The sequence below is a fragment of the Nothoprocta perdicaria genome, unplaced genomic scaffold, assembly GCF_003342845.1.
Source record: "Nothoprocta perdicaria isolate Ctin4 unplaced genomic scaffold, notPer1 scaffold_27, whole genome shotgun sequence".
In the NCBI taxonomy this organism is placed as follows: Eukaryota; Metazoa; Chordata; class Aves; order Tinamiformes; family Tinamidae; genus Nothoprocta; species Nothoprocta perdicaria.
In genome coordinates this window covers 4,224,957-4,244,406 of record NW_020455499.1, presented here as the reverse complement: position 1 = coordinate 4,244,406, position 19,450 = coordinate 4,224,957, and the positions used below count along the sequence as shown (strand labels likewise).

General features: G+C 38.6%; 1 protein-coding gene across 1 annotated transcript in view; it reads left to right on the top strand.

The window, feature by feature from the left end:
* The window catches only part of MGAT5 (alpha-1,6-mannosylglycoprotein 6-beta-N-acetylglucosaminyltransferase), a 103,999-nt gene that overhangs the window by 41,103 nt on the left and 43,446 nt on the right, over positions 1-19,450 (top strand). Inside the window, exons 2-5 of the mRNA XM_026040847.1 lie at positions 547-935; positions 5,814-5,981; positions 16,484-16,560; positions 17,265-17,354. Of these exons, the coding sequence (XP_025896632.1) occupies positions 698-935; positions 5,814-5,981; positions 16,484-16,560; positions 17,265-17,354 (573 nt within the window). The 5' untranslated portion in view covers positions 547-697. The remainder of the gene's footprint in view (positions 1-546; positions 936-5,813; positions 5,982-16,483; positions 16,561-17,264; positions 17,355-19,450) is intronic.

Genomic DNA, 19,450 nt, shown 5'->3' with positions numbered 1-19,450 from the left:
ATTGGCTTGAATAATGTAGGCTTCTTTTTTCCCCTCTTTTCCCCTGTGGGAATCTGATTTCCTGATCACCTATCTAGCCATATGCCGGAGCTCTTGCCAGGAACTCCTAGCAGTGTCATTGCCAGCTAAAATTACTCGTCTTCAGTGAACCCAAGTACGTTGAGAATCATYTTCGATTGCTACGTTGGCAACATCACAAAGGTTTTGTGCGCGCACACACACACACACGCACAAAGATGCGTTAAAGCAGCTTTACCTTGCAGGCCGGCTCAGAACCTGCGCTGGAGACGCAGAACGAGCTGCAGATGCTGCGAGCTGCTCAGCACCTGCTGGGGCTCAGCGTGTTCCTGTTTCCTCCCCAGGGCTTCCCGCAGCTTGTCACAGCTTTGACACCTGCAGCACAATATTGATACATACAAATTAAACATTTACAAAGAAACCATATTCTCTACTCCATTTTTGTAGTAGTTGCCATGAAGGCTTGGTACACCTGGTAAAAACTTGTAGTGTTCTGTGGTAACTTTATTCCTTTTCTTTCTTTAACAGGATAAAAATGAAGTATGGTTATATACTGACCAAGGAGTCAGACTAAGACTGAGTCCTGCTCTCTGACTTTGCTGTACCTGGACCATGAACTTGCTCTTTGGCTTCGTGCTTTAGAAACCTTGGCAGTAACTCCGTGAAGCTGCTGGAAATCATGGCATTCTCTCCATGGAAGCTGTCTTCCCAGAAGCTTGGCTTTTTTTTGGTGACTTTTGGTTTCATTTGGGGAATGATGCTTCTGCATTTTACCATTCAGCAGCAAACGCAACATGAAAGCAGTTCAGTCCTGCGTGAACAAATCTTGGATCTCAGCAAAAGATACATCAAAGCATTAGCTGAAGAAAATAAAAATGTTGTAGATGGGCCTTATGTTGGGACAGTGACAGCATATGGTAAGTGCCTGTTCGAGATTATGTGATAATTTGATCTTTTTCTAAAAACTAGTTTTTCTAAGTAGTATGAACATTACACTTCAAAATGCAGCTCTATTGACCTTACTTCCAAATTCTAGTCTTCTGTTCATAGTCTCTGTTACCATTGAATCTCAGTGTTACAGCCTGGCAATAGGTGGAGAAAAATAAGAAGGTAAAGTATAACCAGATTACTTCTTGATTTAGTGACTCAGCGTTGCTATTTTAAGTGTGTTGTCTAGTAAACACTTCAATTCCTTCAGAACTATGCCCCTTTCTCATTTTAAAGTAACACTAATCCAGGTTAATTGGCTTTCCTGGAGCACTTCTACCAGCTAGCACAACTACATGTACCTTCCCTCAGGATAATAAAGTAATTGGCACACGGATTACCAGCTGTTTAAGGGTTTCTCCTAGGAAGAGAACTGTGCCAGTGACTTGAATGCAGCGCTTGGGAATTTTTAGATTTCAGCTCAAAGCAACAGTGTGCATGTCAGTGACCAGAGTGAGAATTTCGATCCTTTTTTCTTTCAACCTGAGCCCAGATCTGTGTTTCTTCAGGGTGTTCTCTTGARGGAGTGTTTTTGCGGAGACATTGTAATGTAACATCTATCAAACTGGAATAAATGGTAGATACGGTKTTGAAGATAAGGAAGAACTGAGGGAAATAACAAGAGCTTCAGTTATGAGGAGACCACTTTTAAGCACACATGAAAGAAATAGATATTAATTGCCAGAAAGACACGAATCATGTCATGATATATGAGGAGCTGTTCTAACTGAATTGCCCTAAAGGGGGTAGAAACAGTAGGAAAAAATAAAACATAGTTCCATTCTGCTGTCTATCAGTATTGTCTTGCAAGAAGCTTGTAAATGAGTTTTCGTCTATACACCCCATTAAACACATTACCATGGGCTATGTGGGCAAGGTTCTTTATACCCTGCTGCTAAATGACTGACTTTGCAAGAATAACTTTAGATCTTTTTGTAAKTTCAAAGTGCTAACTCAAACTTTAAAAAGTATTTTTCATTCTTTTTTTTTCTATCAGTTGTTATAGATAATTTTTGAAAATAATTTCCATGTATATGGAAATGACACCACTTTATTTTGTCTCAGTCTGAAGATACAAATGACAGCAAACCTAACAAAAATCCCACTAAGCTTATCAGAGTCTCTAGCATGCAAAGGACCAGGGGCCTTTTTGGGCTGCTAACAGAAGGGCTTAGGGCAGCAGGTAGCTGTATCCTACAGATGGCCTTAGTGACAAGAGTGTGCTTAAAACGTGAGTGCTGATCAGATTTATATGGCTAGGAACTTCGGAGATGAAAAAGCAGCTCGTGTTAGTATTGGTGTAGCTGATGATGTGTGAGGAGGGGCAGGGTGCACAGCTGGGACAGCGTCACCCTCCATCGGGAATGAGCACTGTGTCTCCTCGCTCCCCTCGCACATAGGCTWCAGTGACTTTACCTCTGCAGTTAATGCAGTTACAACTAGTGACTAGGATGGATTTGTTAGGAATGTCTGTATTCCTTTGTTTCGCTCATGAAAAGCCAAAGAATATACTTTGAACTCACAGAAGTGCCCAGATGTGAAATGTATTTGCTGTTTAGTTGAGRACCAGAGTTGGACTATGTTCCTAAGAACATTTAGTCCTTCACACGTGCGGTCAAACTGCCCGGAATCCAGTACTGTGAAGCTGACTGCTAATTTTTATATCATCTGCTTAGTTTTATCTGTTATGCCTCTAGTTTGTTAAAACTTGATTTAAATGTTGGGAGGAGAGGGAGGCGTTAGGGAGAAAGTTGGAGGGTTTTCAGTATATGCATAACCAATAAAGCAGAGACCTACCATCTTTGCTTTTAGGATATTAAGAAAGTTAATTGCCAAACAAGAGTTGTTTCATCTTACAGTTTTCTTAATACTTTGTGCTAAATAAATTGGATAGATGTCTTTTATAGGGTTTAGGTGAGGAGTAAATTTTAGGGTGCAACAGATCTTTAGTTACTTTTAATCTAGATTTTTAGATACTTTTAATCCATGCATCAAGAAAGTGCAACAGGCTACACTTTCTTGATACATGGATTAAAAGTACCTTTTTACAGGTTTGTTAGGCTKTCATCTTGTTTCTGTTACTTTTTTTTTTATTCTCTCTTCCTGATAAGTTTTAGCGTTCACATGGAAGTGTTTGTCTGTAAGGCTGCCTATTATCTGCAACATCACTATTATATTGCTTTGTTGCTTAAATAACAAGCTAGCCTTMTTCTGTAATTTCTCCTGGCCTGTGACCGAAACTGCCTTCAGAGAATGAAGGGGAGCTGCCTGGGTCTGTGCCCTGGCTGGGTTCATGATCACAGGATATCCTTAGCTACATTTCCCTCGCAGTCCGTCCATGACATTCATTTCCTGTTCCAGATCTGCCTAGGGACTAAGTAGAGCTGCTGCCAAACACCGACTAGGCTCCCCAAGAGATGTTAAACTGCATTTTGCAGGTAGATGAAATGATTTTGCATCCCTTCTATCTGGTTAAGGCCAGCTAAGTTGTTTTTTCCTTGTATGGGAGTTTTCAAGGTCCATAGATTTTTCAGTGCAAATACAAGTTTGGACAGGAGTTCTCAAATGAAGACATTTTGAAAGATGCAAAAAGATGACACTGTGCTTATTTAAAATGGTAGTGGGACACATTTTGAGATGAGCAAAAAATACCATGTGAAATAATATAATCTGGAAGCGAGCAAGTCRTTGGTTAGTGTGTCCTGTCTGCATTGCAAATGGTTTCTTAGGAGCAAGCTCTGGGGCTGACTCTTCAGCAATGGACTTGTTAATGACTAGCATTAATGCCAGTGGCTGGAAGAGGTTGGTTGATATAAATAGCATAACATGGCAATTTTCATAGCCTACTTTTCTTCCTTTAATCTCATCCTCTGATTACTGCTAATGTGCACAATCATGACTTCTGTGTTCAAGAGTATTAAGTTGCCTTGATTTGTCTGCCTTTCACCCACTCAGAAGGGTTTCAGTTATTAATAAATTTGATTACTTGTTTGCCTTTTCACTTAGTGGTATTGATTTTTATGTTCTTTTTTCCATATATTGGTCTGTCATGAAGGTGGATCAAATACTTTGTTTTTCAAAGCTGTAGTCCAAATACAAGGAATGACTAGTAGGTTTTTATAGCAGTAAACAGATGTTTTGCAAAAATTGTTCTGAATCTGTGTTCCCACTCTTCCCTTCCCAAATTAGCTTCCAAGTGCGTTTTCATTCTGGTGTCTCATAGAGTGTTTTAGTAGCAGTACTTCAAGACTACGATAGCTAGCTCTTTTTTTTTTTTTTTCCTGACTCTATATGACCTGATGTATACTATATTGCTTCCTCTTACTGTTTCTTGAGTCTTTTATTTCTAAAACTTTCCCATTTTATTCCATACTTTTTTCTGTTTTTTCCCTTTTTCCTTGTGCTTTTTCTATTATTAAGTTAACTTCCACTTTTGCCTGTAATTTCTGTTTCATGTTTGTTAATCACTTTGTTTTGATAAATACTTCTTTTCTGCTTCATTCCATTGCACCATGCTTAGAAAGCAGGACTAACCATTGGAGCTTTCATCATCCGACCTTAAGAGGACAAAGAAAAATACACAGATAAAAGAAAACTATCTACTTTATGGCTCCTGATTTGATTCTCCTTTTGGAGAAAAAGAACATAAGGTYTCTAGATGCATTATCCTTTTCTTATTTACTCTCTCATTTGCACAAGAATTGGGGTACTCATTCAGGAAAAAAACCCCAAACATTAGGGATACAAAATAGCATATGACAAAACTACATCTGATATTTAGGCAGATTAATCTCCTCTGTTGTATAGAGGAATTTTCTGTTACAGATCAGAACATTTATTTGGCTCTGGAGTTAGGAAAAGCAGAAAATGTATAACAAATAWATAATAATTTTATGTAATCAAATGCAAAAATAGTGTGGATTCAACATACCCAATGCTTTTATCTTGAGAGAAGCATAAAAGAACAAAGGACAATACATTCTTTCATCTAGCTTTGCTCGATCCCACTTTAAATTGGCAATTCAGTCTGGTAATTGTCTTTTTTCCCCCCCCTCTAGCCTACAGTGTGGGTGTGGGGTTTGCATGTTTTTCTCTCTGTCTTTTGTTGTTTGGGGGGTTGTTTTGTTGTACTTGTTTTAGTTTATCCAACTGTCCTCATTACTCAAAGAAAACTGAAGAAAAGAACAAGAGAGGAAAAAAGTCTCAGGCAGCTTAGTCTTCTTGAGCTGTCACTCGATGAATAAACTCCTATGACTGTTTCTTGCTTTCCCTGCAGAAAGGCTCTAATCAAATGGATAGGTAGATGCACATGCTTGTTTTGATAGATCCAGCTCATTCTTGTAGTTTGAACAACTTCACAAAGAACAAATTATTTTTGTCCTGTGCATTTTGTGCTGGTTTTGGCATAAAGGGTCTTTTAGTTTTCTTGTAATGTATTCCCAGAACTGCTGGTGGTAAGTGCTTGTAAGGGACATGTATTCATTTTTATTTAAGTCATGTACGATGAGTTGAACAAGTACAAAGCACACATTTTTATTTCTTCAACTYGAATGTAAGAAACATAAGCATTACTGTAAGAGTAACATGCTGTGCATGTTATAAAATACATATGAAGATCCAGCCCCATGTCCAGAGGAGCTTGTAGATTAGGTCAGACAACACAGGGAGTATTTGTGCAAACTGCTGTTCATGACCGAGATTTCGAGTGAGTTTTTTCTGTGTTTTCCAGTCTCATTCTCGTAGCCATTTTCTAATTCKCCCTGACAGTGTACATTGCATTATTAAGCACTTTAACTTTTGATTTGTAGATCTGAAGAAAACACTTGCTGTCTTGCTGGATAATATCCTGCAGCGCATTGGGAAGCTGGAGTCGAAGGTGGAAAATCTCGTACTTAATGGAACAGGCGCAAACTCTACCAACAATACTACCACTGCTGCTCCCAGCCTGGGGACAGCTGAAAAGCTTAATGTAGCAGGTGAGTATGGCAATGTTTGGAGCACTTATGGGCTGCTTAACCTGTGCTTTCTCTCCATGTGCTCTTTTCCATGCTATAATGTGTTTTTTCTTTTGGTTTATTAAAACCAAAAGGCTGATCAATTGGTCTTTTACAAGCTCAAAGGAAGACTTTCTACTATGGCAACTTGAACGTGTTGAAGAAAATATTCTCTGTCAAGAGAGTCTAGGCCATCTTGCAGTTTTTTAGATATTTTTAAATCTTTTTGTATCAATTGCTTTAGAATATAGTTTAAATGACTGCACATTAGAAAGGGGAAAGAAGGCWGATGGTTTCTCCATAAGGGTTCTTCATCAGTAAGAATCTACCTTGTGCAGATACTCTGATAGCATTTTTTTTTWWTTTTTTTWWTTTKGKKGTTTTTTTTTATTGACACTTATTAGTTGTCATTAGACTGTTAGTTATATTGTAAAAAAGGCCTTTCGTCCTCTGTCCAAAAGAAACAGCAAGCAGAGATGCAATCGGCTGTTTGCTGCCCTTTCAACTTCTCGAAGCACTTGAGTTACGACCCAGCGGTGGCAAGGACACCTCCCTGGCCTCTGTACCTGCGTGACTCAGTCCCAACTGTGTGTGCTCGGGACAGACCCTTCCCTTCACACGGCCTGTCCTGTTGCCCTGCTCCTTCCTCCATCACCGAGGCAAAATGATATTGGCAGCCCTGACCCATCTGCCTGTGTGCTGCACAGATGGATCCCTCCTTAGGGAGCAGAGCAGAACCAAGCTGGGCARTAGGACTAGAGCTGCGCTCCTACATCTTCTGTGCACTTGGCTTTCCTATCAAACTCAGCACCTCAGAGAAGTTACATTTTTAGTAGATAAGTCAAAATAGAGAAGTAGAGGCGACCTCAGGTTGACTGACACCAGGGAAAGGAAGTGGCGTGTGTGGTGTGCGAGCGATTACCTGATTGCAGGAGAATGAGGGACCTAATGTATGTCTGCCGCTCGGCAGGAGCTGCATTTATCCATATAAGGAAATCTGAAGTTTATTTAACTCTTGCTGTGAGACAACTTTGTCCATCTTTTATCCCATAATAAAAGCATGCTCTTAGTACCACAGTGCTTTGCTCATGTAYTACTGCTTAATCTGTGGTAATTTCCATCATATTTCTGGCCTTAGTTATATTTAAAGCAGATTAGAAATTAGGTACTGCAGCTATATAGCACTTGCAGTGAAGTGGGCTCTATTACTTCCACAAAGGATGCAGCATGGGATCTTGGTTGCAGATGGAAAGTGAGCTAGGAGAATATTGTTAGAGTTTCTGGGCTAGCTTTAAAATCAAAAAGTCCTTTATATTTTCTTGAAGATGAACAAAAAGGAAACTTGCTGCAGTATCAATTTGCTGATCAGCTGGAAGAAACAGTTGTCAAAATAAGCTTTTCTGTTGATTTAAAAAAAAAATCTTGAGACAAAATCCAAGATCCCCTAAAACAACAACAACAAAAAAAGTGATGTACTTGCATATTATCTTTATAGGCAAAKGGTTGTGGTTCAGACAACCTGTCCAGGAAACATCTCTTTTTAGTTCTTAGGGAAAATTAATTTTGTTTTTTTCTTGGAGTCTAACAGCCCCATGTTCAAGGGATGTAAATGCTGAGGTATATCCAGGCATATCATAATAATGTATAGAACAGAGTTTGAGGCTAATCCTCACATGTTTACTAGTTAAATGGCTACTATTCGTTCATCTGAAGAAATCAGGTGGAGTTTCATCTTATCAGAAATGACTAAATGAAAARCTTTCTATTCTTTCTTGTTTCTATTCTTGTCTTCCTGGCATTTTCCTGCCAGTAGCAAACTCTAGAAGTCATAGAGTTATTGAGGTAAAGTCATAACATAAACATTCTCTCTGCTGCTTGGAAGCAGAGCTAGTTGGAAGTTAGGTAAGCAAGCCTTGTGATGACAGAAGCAGCTGTAATGTTGGTCTTGTCAGTGGTGACTGTTTCAACCATGTCCTTTTTTAGTATGCGAGAGCAGTTGAGACATCCGAAGACGTCTTGCTCAAGAGCAAAATGCAATTTGAAGTTGTGTATCACAGCAGGCCAGCATGGTCGGTTTGAATGTGCAATGAGTTTTACTTCACTGTATTTTAAGTATTAGTGACACTTTTTCATTGAAAAARCAAGACTGATAATCTGCAATCTAGGAGGAATCAAAATGATTGAGTAGTCAACATTCCTCTTTCAGAARCCTCTCTGCAAATGGTTTTGTTGTTTGTTTGCTTGTTTTGGTTGGACACGTTGCTATACTCGGAAAGTAATCCTAAAAACAATATCCTTGTGTCACAAGTGGAGGATCACAGTAATGCAGGAATCCTGGACTTATCCCAGAGGTCAAGCTGGTGAATTCAATCTAGGTCATGGTTGTGTCATTTTTATCTGACTTAATGAAGGCAGTTGTATCTGTGACTAAAACCTGTGATTGCGGAATTCCCTGTGAGATTAAGGGCACTGGCCACTGCAGCAGACAATGGAGTGGTTTTTCTGTTGATTTTATTAATGTTTTGTTTGCCCCTGCTTACCTTTTCTGCCTAGACAATTAACATACTACTGTGAAAAAAGGAGCATTTACAGTACTAGAATGTCAAGATGGTTTCCCAAATCATGCACGTGTTTTATTTCAGCATGGCTCAGATGAGAGGTCACCTTTGATTGCATAAGTAATCCAGGTAACAATGCAGCRAGTGTATTTTGAGAAATGGTTGCCGATTAGATAGAGTTGTTGATGAAATGATGAAAAAATAACAGGTCAGTGTGTTTAAAAATGMTCCTCGGTAATTCAAGGTTAGAAGTGTATATATTTTGCCCAGTATACATTTTTATAGTAAAATATCTGTTTCAGCAAACTCTTGTAATAAGCTTGTAAGTTCACATCGCCTAATATAGTCTACACRAGCTAAAATGACCTCCAGTTCCTGCTTTCTCTTGATACAACATGGAACCAATTATCCTTTTTGCTTAATAAAGCAAAATTTTCTTGTTGCATGTACTGTTTGATACCCAGGATACCCTCTCTTTCATGATCAGCCCCATGCTGCTTGTATATTCTTTTGTGGACATATGTGTCCAAACCTGGAGAATGGTCTTTGCAGCTGACTAAATAAAGTAGTGCCCCTACGGAGCAGACTTATTCCATGTTTGGCAGCGGGCAGCAGTTGCTTGTAACCCAATGACAGCTCTAATGAGGGGATACCCAACCTTAGTCTTAACAGTGTGAAAGCTCATGAAGAGCTTCCTCTGAACCTTATGAATGAGGAAAGGCCTAATGTTCTTTGTTAAAAGGAGCTGTGAAACCATCAACTACTGTTAGCAGTTGGAATGTCATTTGAAGGATTACCCGATGCCATCCAAAACCTTAATCAGGAACTGCTTTAGTAATAAATGGTAGCAGCAGTGACAAAAAATAAGTTTCATAAGGAAAATAAAAACCTGTCAGGGAAATTCCTGGCTATCAAAGATTTTCTTTTGAGCAATGTTTATGGCTTCTTAAAACCAGCATTGATCAATCCTTTAACCTGTTATTTGACCACAGTAGCCTAAGTGGCACCAGCAATTTGTATTTCACACATACCACTTGTTACAGGGCCATGGAATTTCATTTCTTTTTCTTTCAGCAGAGTAGCTTCTTCATTATCAAACTACAACCCAAGATATGCTGGTATTTGAGGTCTACCTAAAATTAGTAATTAGCTCTTTAACCTAGACTTGGAATCATATTTTGCTTTGGAACACAACTACTCACTACTAAACTGTTGCATAAAATTTAGGACCACTGTTGCACTAAAGTTATTCACCATTTTCCAATGGTCTCTACATCAGTTACGCTTCTCATTTACCAAGGCATGGAGAAAAATGGCATTTTTAAAATTATGCTTATCTGACTGTCAAGCATGGTATAGAACTGAGACAGCACTGGTGATATCTCTATAGGAATATATTATTCTGTAGTGGTATATAGAGCCTTTGGCAGATAAAGGGCTCTGAAGAAAATCCATCTGGATTAAGCTCATTCATGATAAGAAGGTGATAACAGTTGGTAGGAGGAAATGTTGAGAATTTAGCAAGAAATGTAACTCAACTCTCCTTGAAGTATGTAAACTAAAACTTTTAATTGATTCATTTWWWWAAAAAAAWAWAATTTCCATTTCAAGACCAGAAATCTGTTTCTCGCTCATCAGACACTCCGACAACTCACATAGTTGGTTTATCTGCAGACTSTAATGTGTATTCATATCTTCATTGTATTTAAGTTTAACATTGGCAATATGTTGCTACACCTGGTTTCTGCCTCTGAATTTAGTTCTGCAGAATCCTTCACCAAGAAGCCTGAGAGCAACCTCTCTTTTGGGTAGTGTAAAAGGGTAAGAGAGCATGAGCTCTTAGTGTATAAAAATAATTGATTTACAGCACAGCCTGAGATATTCAAGCCGTTGTCATCACTGTACTTCTGTGCTTCTTGAATGAAAAAATCTAACACTTTTAGATRGTAAAAATGCATTGAAAACTGCCACACTGCATACAAATTATTCTCTTACTTTGAGAAGTGTCACTTGRGAAAAGTTATTTGCATGGCTTCGGTCCCACAGAAGTGAACCCATGGAGGTTCGCATCAGGTGGTGTCTCCCTGCTTCCCCCCACTCATATGTACTTGCTACTGGAAGAACTCTTTTTTTTGAGAGAGAGAGAGAGAGAGAGAGAGAGAGAGAGAGAGAGAGAGAGAGAGAGACTGAGAACAGTTAAATATCAGGATGCTGTATTTAGTACTACTCAGGGAGAATATTTCGAGCTTATCTATTTATAGCATCTATGACTTTTCTGTTTTATACATTAACTTGTTCTGCTGTATTGGATGTCGAGCTCTCTTTTCCTGTAATAACTTTGGTTTTAACATGTTTAGTATTTTCTCTTTTTTTTTGAAATTACTCTTTTTTTTTTAAAGGATAGGTCTAAAGACTAATGAGCAATTAAACAAAGATTTTTTTTTTTAAGTCTCTCATTATATTGCAGACTTTGATATTTACTTGTCATCTAGGGGATAATGGCTTTGATACCTGTCTGGTGCTCGGCAACCTTCATGGGCAGGTTGACAAATTGTCTTTGGCAATGCAGCAAGGAGCCATTTATTTTAACATCACTGGCATAAGAAGAACCTTTGCCCTGGGGATATTTCCATGTAGCGGTTACTCCGACGCACTGAAACCTTTTAGGAAAGGAAAGCTCAGGCCACTCACACTCACTTGATTTCTTTCTGTGACTCTTTCCCTTTGCTGTGACCRTGCCCAGATTCGGTCTTTCTCAGGGTAGTGCTTTGCTTTGACTCGTATTTATTGTTACATATCCCATGCATTTTTTCTGCACTGTGTGTAAGATCAAGCAGCTTTTCCTGTTTTGCTGTCTCTCGGCCTCCTGCGAAGGCCGTAGCGCAGCGCTGAGGAGARCTGGGTGTTTCCAAGACCCGTGTTGCAGCGCAGCATAATGACAGTGCAGAGGACTCTGTRTTTTCCACTGCAGTGCTGACTTGTGTCAGGAATGCTGAAGGGGCCCAAAGTGCTCCCCTGGGCTGCGTTTTGATTAACCACTTCTCTACTACTTGAATTCTCCTAACATTGCACTGATTTCAGCAGTGCTAATGCAACACAGCAGCACAGCTAGGGAGAAGATGGGCCAGCAGCAGCAAAGTTCATTTTCCCTATATCATATTAATGCTTTGCTAATGAAGTTTCTAAAACATTAGTAGGAAATATTTTGTCCTCTGCATTTAAAAATCTTTTAACCTTTGTCTCCTTTCTTTAAATATATTGATAGTGCTTTCAGCTCACATTGCAKATTCTCTCTTTAAAGGAATTACCTGCTGGAGAGGAAAAATTTGAACTGTAAATGTTTCCTTGCTAATAAGCAAGGAAAGAAAAAGGCGCCCTTACAGAAACTAAAACTGCCTTAAGTAGAATATTGGGTCTAACCTTAGCTACCTGATTTCAGAACTGAAATGGGAACGACAAGGAATAAAAGGTTGCAGAGGTTAAAGCAGGAATGGGGCTTTTATTTAGCAGTTCTAACCAGTAAGAAAACAGACGGAGAGAAAACTGTTAAATGGATCAGTCCGATATGGTTACTAACATTAAGGAGGTTCCTGCTGTTACAAGACTTGTCTATAGGAAACACTTTGAACCGGGCTGTTGCCTGTCCTGTACATCACTGCCAGGTATCTTAATATATTTTTTTGCCCTCATCTAAAAATCTGTTCTTCCTAGCCTCAAGGTTCAAGATTGCATAACCTTTTAGGCAGTGTTAAACTCTGCAAGATGTTTACATTTTGTGAAGAAATAAAGAGTTGGTCCTTAGCAGACCAACTAAGATAGGCTGCTAATATGGGCAATTTTCACAGTGTCATGGCTTTAACCAGTCTTGCTTTTTATAAAATTTTGTGACAAATAGGATATCTACTGAACAATGAACAGTGTTGGACTGATACACAACAGCATCTCTTGTCTGAGTTATAACTTATTCAGCTTACTCTCCGTTGYGGTGGATTAGTTCTAGACTTCGTCACTGCCTAATGGGGAGGAATTGAAGGAGAAGGTCGGAGCCTGTCACGAAGCACATTTGAAGGACGTGCATAAAGCAAAGGGCAAAATATGCATATAGCACTTACCARTATTTAACTTAACGCTTTTGTTAATGAATAATTTGGAAGCAAGCAATAAAAGAAAAACCCCTATCGCAGGTTATGCTTTACRTCGTTCCCTCCTGGGGTTTGTAGAGCTAGACTAAAACAAACAAACGTGAAAAACCTGACACCCAGCCTGGCTGCAGGAGCTGTCTCCGAGCTGGTGTTTGAGGAGCGCTGTCAGAGCAGAGCATGTGACTTCATCTGTTTGCTCTTCTCCGCAGCACAGCGTGTGTGTCTGTTCCTGCAAGGTCAGGCGCTCGGCTGAAACCTGCGGGCCAAGCTGTTGGGGCCGATGTGCCAGACTTTACTCTGAAATAGCTGCTGGTTGTTCACAACCTCAATTTCACCTGCTCTGTTGTGCTCTTAGGATCTCTGATGCAGAGCTATAGCATCTTGAAATAGCTACAACGGCTTGCAAAGCATGAATGCTTTCTGAATACCAGGATTTAATTTTAGTTATTTTTATATTGAATSTTCCAGCACCTCACAACTGAAGCATTGTATTTTAAGATTTTTAAAATTTTGGAATTTGTTAGTTTTGTAAGTATTCTCCACTTGGAAATTCTAGCAGAGATGTAAATACTTCAGGTGTTTCCATATAGTTAGAGGTGTTAGATGGCCACGCTATTCCTGGGCGTGTAGATTATGCCGGGGATGCCATYGTGCAGGGATGTGAGTGGTTGCGGTAGAAGAGCAGGAATGGGGGCTGCTCTGGAAAGCTCCGGGACGCCCTAGAGGAGAGCGGGAGCCTGGGAATGCGGCGCGCGCCGCCCTATCCGCATCCCGGCCCCTCCTGGAGCTGGGAGCCCTGCTCTAAAGGTGTCTCATTGCCAGAGCTGATCAGAGATGTTGAAGTATGTGGTGGCTACAAAATATGCTGCAGGTGGGCAAAGGTAGCTCTAATTCTTGCAAGCAGGATTTTATGGGAACTCTGGAGCACCTTTTGGCCAGCACAGTAGCAGGGTTTGCAAGTGAGGTGTGTGTGCTCTAGCCTCTTCCTAAGTAACCTTCCTGTCATCTCTGCTCGGATCACAGCTGTCTGTGAGGACACACTGTGTACAGAAAATGTTTACATGTGACAAAAGCCAACAAGTATCTAGACTACAGCTGTGTATGTACCAAAAATGAGTCTGTTCTCTGTATCTCGTGTTCCCTTCCTTTCTTTCCATTCTTTGGCACTTCAACATACCCATTTAAATGCAGTAAGATGCAAGTGATCAACCTGGCACACTGAAAGCTTATGCTGTAAAATGAAGCATTATAGTTTGTGTTAATGTGCTCCCCTGTGCTTCAGGGCGTTTCACAAGAAGAGAGGTTTTCCTTGACTAGCCCTCTGAAGTGAAACACTGTTGTTCCGTAGCATATAGCGCTGTGAGACAGACTGGTTTTTCCTTAGCAATGAAATCCCTGGATCACTTGTGTTGTCTCTGCAGTTGGTGATGGGGGGTTGACTGTACCTCCCAGGCAGTAGGATGGGAAGAACAGCAGCTCTTGAGTGCTCTGCTGGTTTTGACAGATGAGGAGCTGAAGGAGTGAGCAGCAAGTCTGAGGAGGAATGAGTGTCTTGCAGGGGAGGATTGTTTAGCCTGGAGCAAACAGAGGAAAGGCTGTTGTTGAGAGTTATATTTTCTTCGTGCTCATGGTAGGCTGTGCCAGGGCCCCTCCGGCTGCTGTAGCCACTGGGGCAACTGCTATTCCTGTTGCTGCTTTGCTTCCTCGCTCCTGSCAGCCTGCAGATTGGTTCTGGTTTGAACTGTTGCTTTGGGGCAAGGCCTTTTCAAGTTATATCATARCCTTGATCTAAGCAGCAAGGATCAAGTGAAGGGTAGTGCCAGTACCATGAGGTGATAATGACTTTGGAAGGATATTTCTTATAAAAACACAGTTGCAGAGGAAAAGATATTTAAAATTCATCCTGAATACYATTAATAATCCCTTCTCTCCATGACTTTACTATCTAATAGTCCTTTATCTTTCTGAAAATTATTTGTTGGAGTTCATCTATAGATTTTGCAGCTACAAAAAAGGAAACTTTGAGTAAGATGTATATGACTTGTCCAAATGCAGCTGAATTTGATAAGACGACTTTTGTATTGAACATAATTGCCCAAATACTCAATGTTTTCAACTCTGTTTTCAGCAGGGTGTCAAAACCTGACCTATCTTTCTTTTTGAGATGCCATTTTATCTAGAAGTTGTAAGTTTTCAACATAAGATTTTTATTTTTTTGTTTAACACATGGGATTTATCATTTATAAGGTTTAGTTGCATCGTTGAACCCATTTTTGAATTATAAGGAAACATGTCTCCTCCTGAATTTCTGATAGTGGTCTAATAACTTTAGGATATCTTTTGTATTTTAGGAGGATCCTAGTTTGACATTTTTTTATGGAAAGCTCTGTACTGGCTTTCCATTCAGGTTCATCACTTGGTATTTTAGTCACTGAGAGAAAATTTGTCATGGGAGAAAAAATGATGAGAAGATAGAAAAAGAGAAGGAAGAGAGAATATTTTGAAAGTACCTACTGATTCCAAAGTCATCTTAAAGACTACTTTGCTTCAGCATTATTGTCCTTGGCAGTAAAGCTCAGTTTGTCAAATTGCTGCCGATGCAGTGACTGCCAAATCAGTGTCGTCTTCCTGGCATATTACTTTCCCATCAGCTCTGTTTTGCAGTGTCTCACRTTTCAAGTTTTATCTTTCAAAATAAGCTTTTTTTTTGTGAAAGAAAAGAAAAATATTCAGCTAAATTGAGAAGAATGTTTTGTGTATAACARCATGTTCTAACTCCAGACCACTGATCTTTTATCCCTACTCTGTTCTACTGCTTTTTTTAAAAAACGAGATCCAAAATCCTGGGTAAAGTTCTGTACACTAACTGCAAAAATCCTATAGCATAACATGCCTCTTGATGCATGGTTGGCTTTAATAATCATGAGTTTTGCCCGTGGGAAAAGGTGGAATAGCTTACGTATAATTTAGATAACTCTGGGACAGACTGCCTAAATTAAAAACCTCTGCTGCTTGTGGCAATAACCTCTCCACCATGTCAGTCACTTTTCCTGCCTAAAGTTTGATGTTAGAGCTTTCTCAGGAGAAATCCCACCTGGAACTGGTGTGGTAATGTCCTCTGAAACTGCTCCTAGCCCTTTTGCTTGGCTCATATAGGCTGCAAGGAGTCTTGCTCCATTCTGTACTCTATAACATGCTTTTGAAACTTGACATGATAAAATCTTAACAAAATATGTAGAAGTAACATGAATCACTATAAAAATTCTTGAGATCATGAGAAATTTTTCTCACGGGAGGTTATGTAGTGTTATTCGGTTTTAAATTTGGATCAGGTTAATTAGGTCACGTATCTGGTGCCAAGTCGCTAGTCATGTGCTTTGGATAAAATGATAATACTTGTAAAATCTTGTGCTCATATTTAAGAGCAGCTTACGCCTTACAAACGTTTGCCAATTAGAAACTAGTTGTCTCTCTTTAGTAGTTTTAAGCGCACTTATCTAAGTGTTTTGCCTTATATTCGTTCTGGGTTAGCTTAACTTTTATTTCAATCTGCATAAGGCACAATTTATAATTCAACACTTCTACTGCAAGTTGGAGTTGAAAGCTGYATAACCTTTTTCTTATATAGTCAAGTAAAAAGCACAGTCTTAAATGTTGTAGTGAATGTTACACAGTAGGAGTCTATGGAATATGCATGGGGATTCACAAAAATAAATGGCAGGATCTGCTGGGCTATTTGTCAGAGCTGTAGGACAAGACTCAGTTATGGTCTCTTTTCCTTTAGATCTCATAAATGGAGCCCAAGAACAGTGTGAATTGCCTCCTATGGATGGTTTTCCTCACTGTGAAGGGAAAATAAAGGTAAGCATAGCCTGTTCTTAATCTGATTATATGTATTCTGTGAAAAATTGAGCAAGTGTTGCATTAGAGGAAGAAACCTGTCTTGCTCAGAGTGACGTATTTTGTGAAAGCATAAAATTCACTAACCCTGTGAATAGGTGTGCAATCAAAGCTTCAGATGCAGTTGATTCTGCATAAATTTTATATTTTATTAATTATTATKTATAATTTATTAATAATGTAGTTGGGAATGCTGAACATAAGCCATCAAATTTTGATTTGGAAAGGAAAAACATGAGGTTGCAGAGATGGAGAGCTATCTTTTTCAAGGTCTATAATTTAAATTCTAATTAGACTGCCTCAGTAGCTGGGGACAATTTAAGTTGCTAGATACTTAAATATGATTATAGAATCCTAGGATTATTTTTGGAAAACTGAAACACAGCTGAACTGCTAAGATATATGTGACTTTTTTTTCCCCTTTAAAAAGTTTGGAAATAAGTATTTAAAAACATGCAAGTGTTAAACCTCCTGTCTGTTTTTCAGTCATTTTGATAAATTGACTTCATGTTGGTTCCGTCATGCCTCACTTGAGTGGTCATCTTTTGGGTTTTTTTTTTTTTTGGTTGCAGTAATTTTCAGCTTTTATCTGTTATTCCTGAGTTCAATGTGAAACAATATTTTAGTACTTAAGCCTAACAACCTGTGTTCTTGTTTCCTTTCAGTGGATGAAAGATATGTGGCGATCAGATCCCTGTTATGCAAGTTACGGCGTAGATGGGTCCACGTGCTCCTTTTTTATTTACCTCAGTGAGGTCAGTAATCTTTTCATCTGCATAATGGGAATATCATAGTGCTCTGTATTTATTAATAATTACTCACCAGCATTTCTCAGAAGAAATCATAATTTTCTTACAATTCTGAATTGATGTGTACAGAACCTGACTAGTGAAACAATATTAGAAATCTTTTTTTTTTTTTTTTTCCTTTTTTCCCCTATATGACTGTTTCCTACTTGGAGATTGCTCATAAATTGAAGGGTGTCTTATCAAAATAAATAAATAGATCATGTAAAAGTCACCTTTTTGAGTGAAGTTGCAGCTAGATTGACTGAAGTTATTAGTATCTATCAAATCAAAAGCCCAGATTTGTAAGAAAGTCAAGAACCTGCTCGTCTCTGTACAGCTCTGAGTAATGCTTGTTTTCCAAGAATGGATTTTGTCCGTCATGGTTTGTTTTGAGCTTTCCTTCTGGCTTCTGGTGTATTTCAGAGCAGCTCACACATACTTGGTGACTTGGCCTCTTACTTGTCATCAGTAAAACTGTAGTAACTTATGGCAATCGATATTGGAAGCGCTATTGGTAACTAATCACTTTCTGCTTACTAAGAGCTTTGAGATCTAAAGAGGTTGCAGAATTGCCAAATTATATTAATTGTTGTAATTTTTGCATGATTTTGGGGGTGAAGTTGGAGTGCTTAATTTAGTATATAAGACTAACAGTCTTATTTAAGTAAATCAGTGGTAAAGAAATAAAATTTACTCAATGCTAGTAATAGTTAAATGCATATTCATAATATAGCTGAAGAAATAGAAAAATAGATTTTTAATCATAAATTTGACTCATTACTTTGGTAGTTTTAGTGTTGATTTATTTGTGGGCTATAAAGCTGCAGAAAGAGAAAAAAATATGGAATGACTGTACCATTTACTCACTTATTTGTCATAGGCATTGGTGATATGCTTTCATGATCAGTTGACGTTCATCTAAGCTCCTGCTAAAAGGTTATGTTTTGGCATCAGTGCAATTATGTATGTTGTGAAGTATTCTGTCAACCATTTAGTTCCCTAGCTTTTTTATGCAGATTTTCTGTGACAGCCTCCTGTATTTGATCATTAATTTTGAAAAGTTGCTGGATGCTGTTAGTTTTTTGCAAAATTGAGCTTTCAGCTCATCCTGAGGGGGAAATGTGAGTAGATCTTGCTCCTAATGTGTCTAGTATTTCTGAATGCAGGTAGGTGCTGTAGATACTGATAACTACCTCTTAGGTGCATCAGCTGTAGCATAAGATTCTCCTAGTCCAAAACTGAGAGCAGGCAGTTTAACTCTGTGCTTTAGCAAAGGMCTCCTCACCTCTGAGGAAGGAATCCAGTTTTAAAGTGTAATGATAGATTTTGCTCTAAACTTTCTTTGTATTTCTACAAAATAATTGGAGTGCTTTTGTAGTTGGAGCTCTGAGCAGCTGAGGTATTAAGGTATTTTGTTGAGCTAAAACTTAAAGGCTTTTAGGAGGATTTTTGATCAAACTTTTTATCAACTTGCTGAAGCAGAGAAAATTCCTTTGAAAAGCTCTATGTTGACTAATTTTGTTACTTAGTAACTTCAGATGTTGTATCATATAGGCATGTGTACATAACAGTTTACAGAAAACTCTYTGAATAAACTGGTATTTTAACAATTGAGCTGTCCTGTGTTAGGTTTGCATTTTTAAGTTTACAGTTATCAGGAAATAGTGTGGAAAAACTTTATTTTATCCTATTTGTGAGTAATAAAATGTTGTACAGGGACTTACTAGGCTGGTTTTTAAAATGCTATGAAATACGCTTGTCTTCATTGGAATAACTTTTAAATTGCATTCTCTTTGTATAAGATAGTATAAAATATTTTCATAAATATTGTAACTGTAGAATGTATTTTAATTCTTGAATCTATCCTTCTGTTATAATACATTACACACGACAGTTGGAAGATCAGTATCTCTTTAAACTCAAAGCCAGGATATCTTGTACCAGATAAAATATCTAATGCATTAATTAAAGGAAGTGCTGCTTTTCCGCTGTAAGTGCTGCCTCAATTTACAGAAGTGCAATGGTTGATTATTCAAGGGTTTAGGGATTTGAAATGTTTCTTT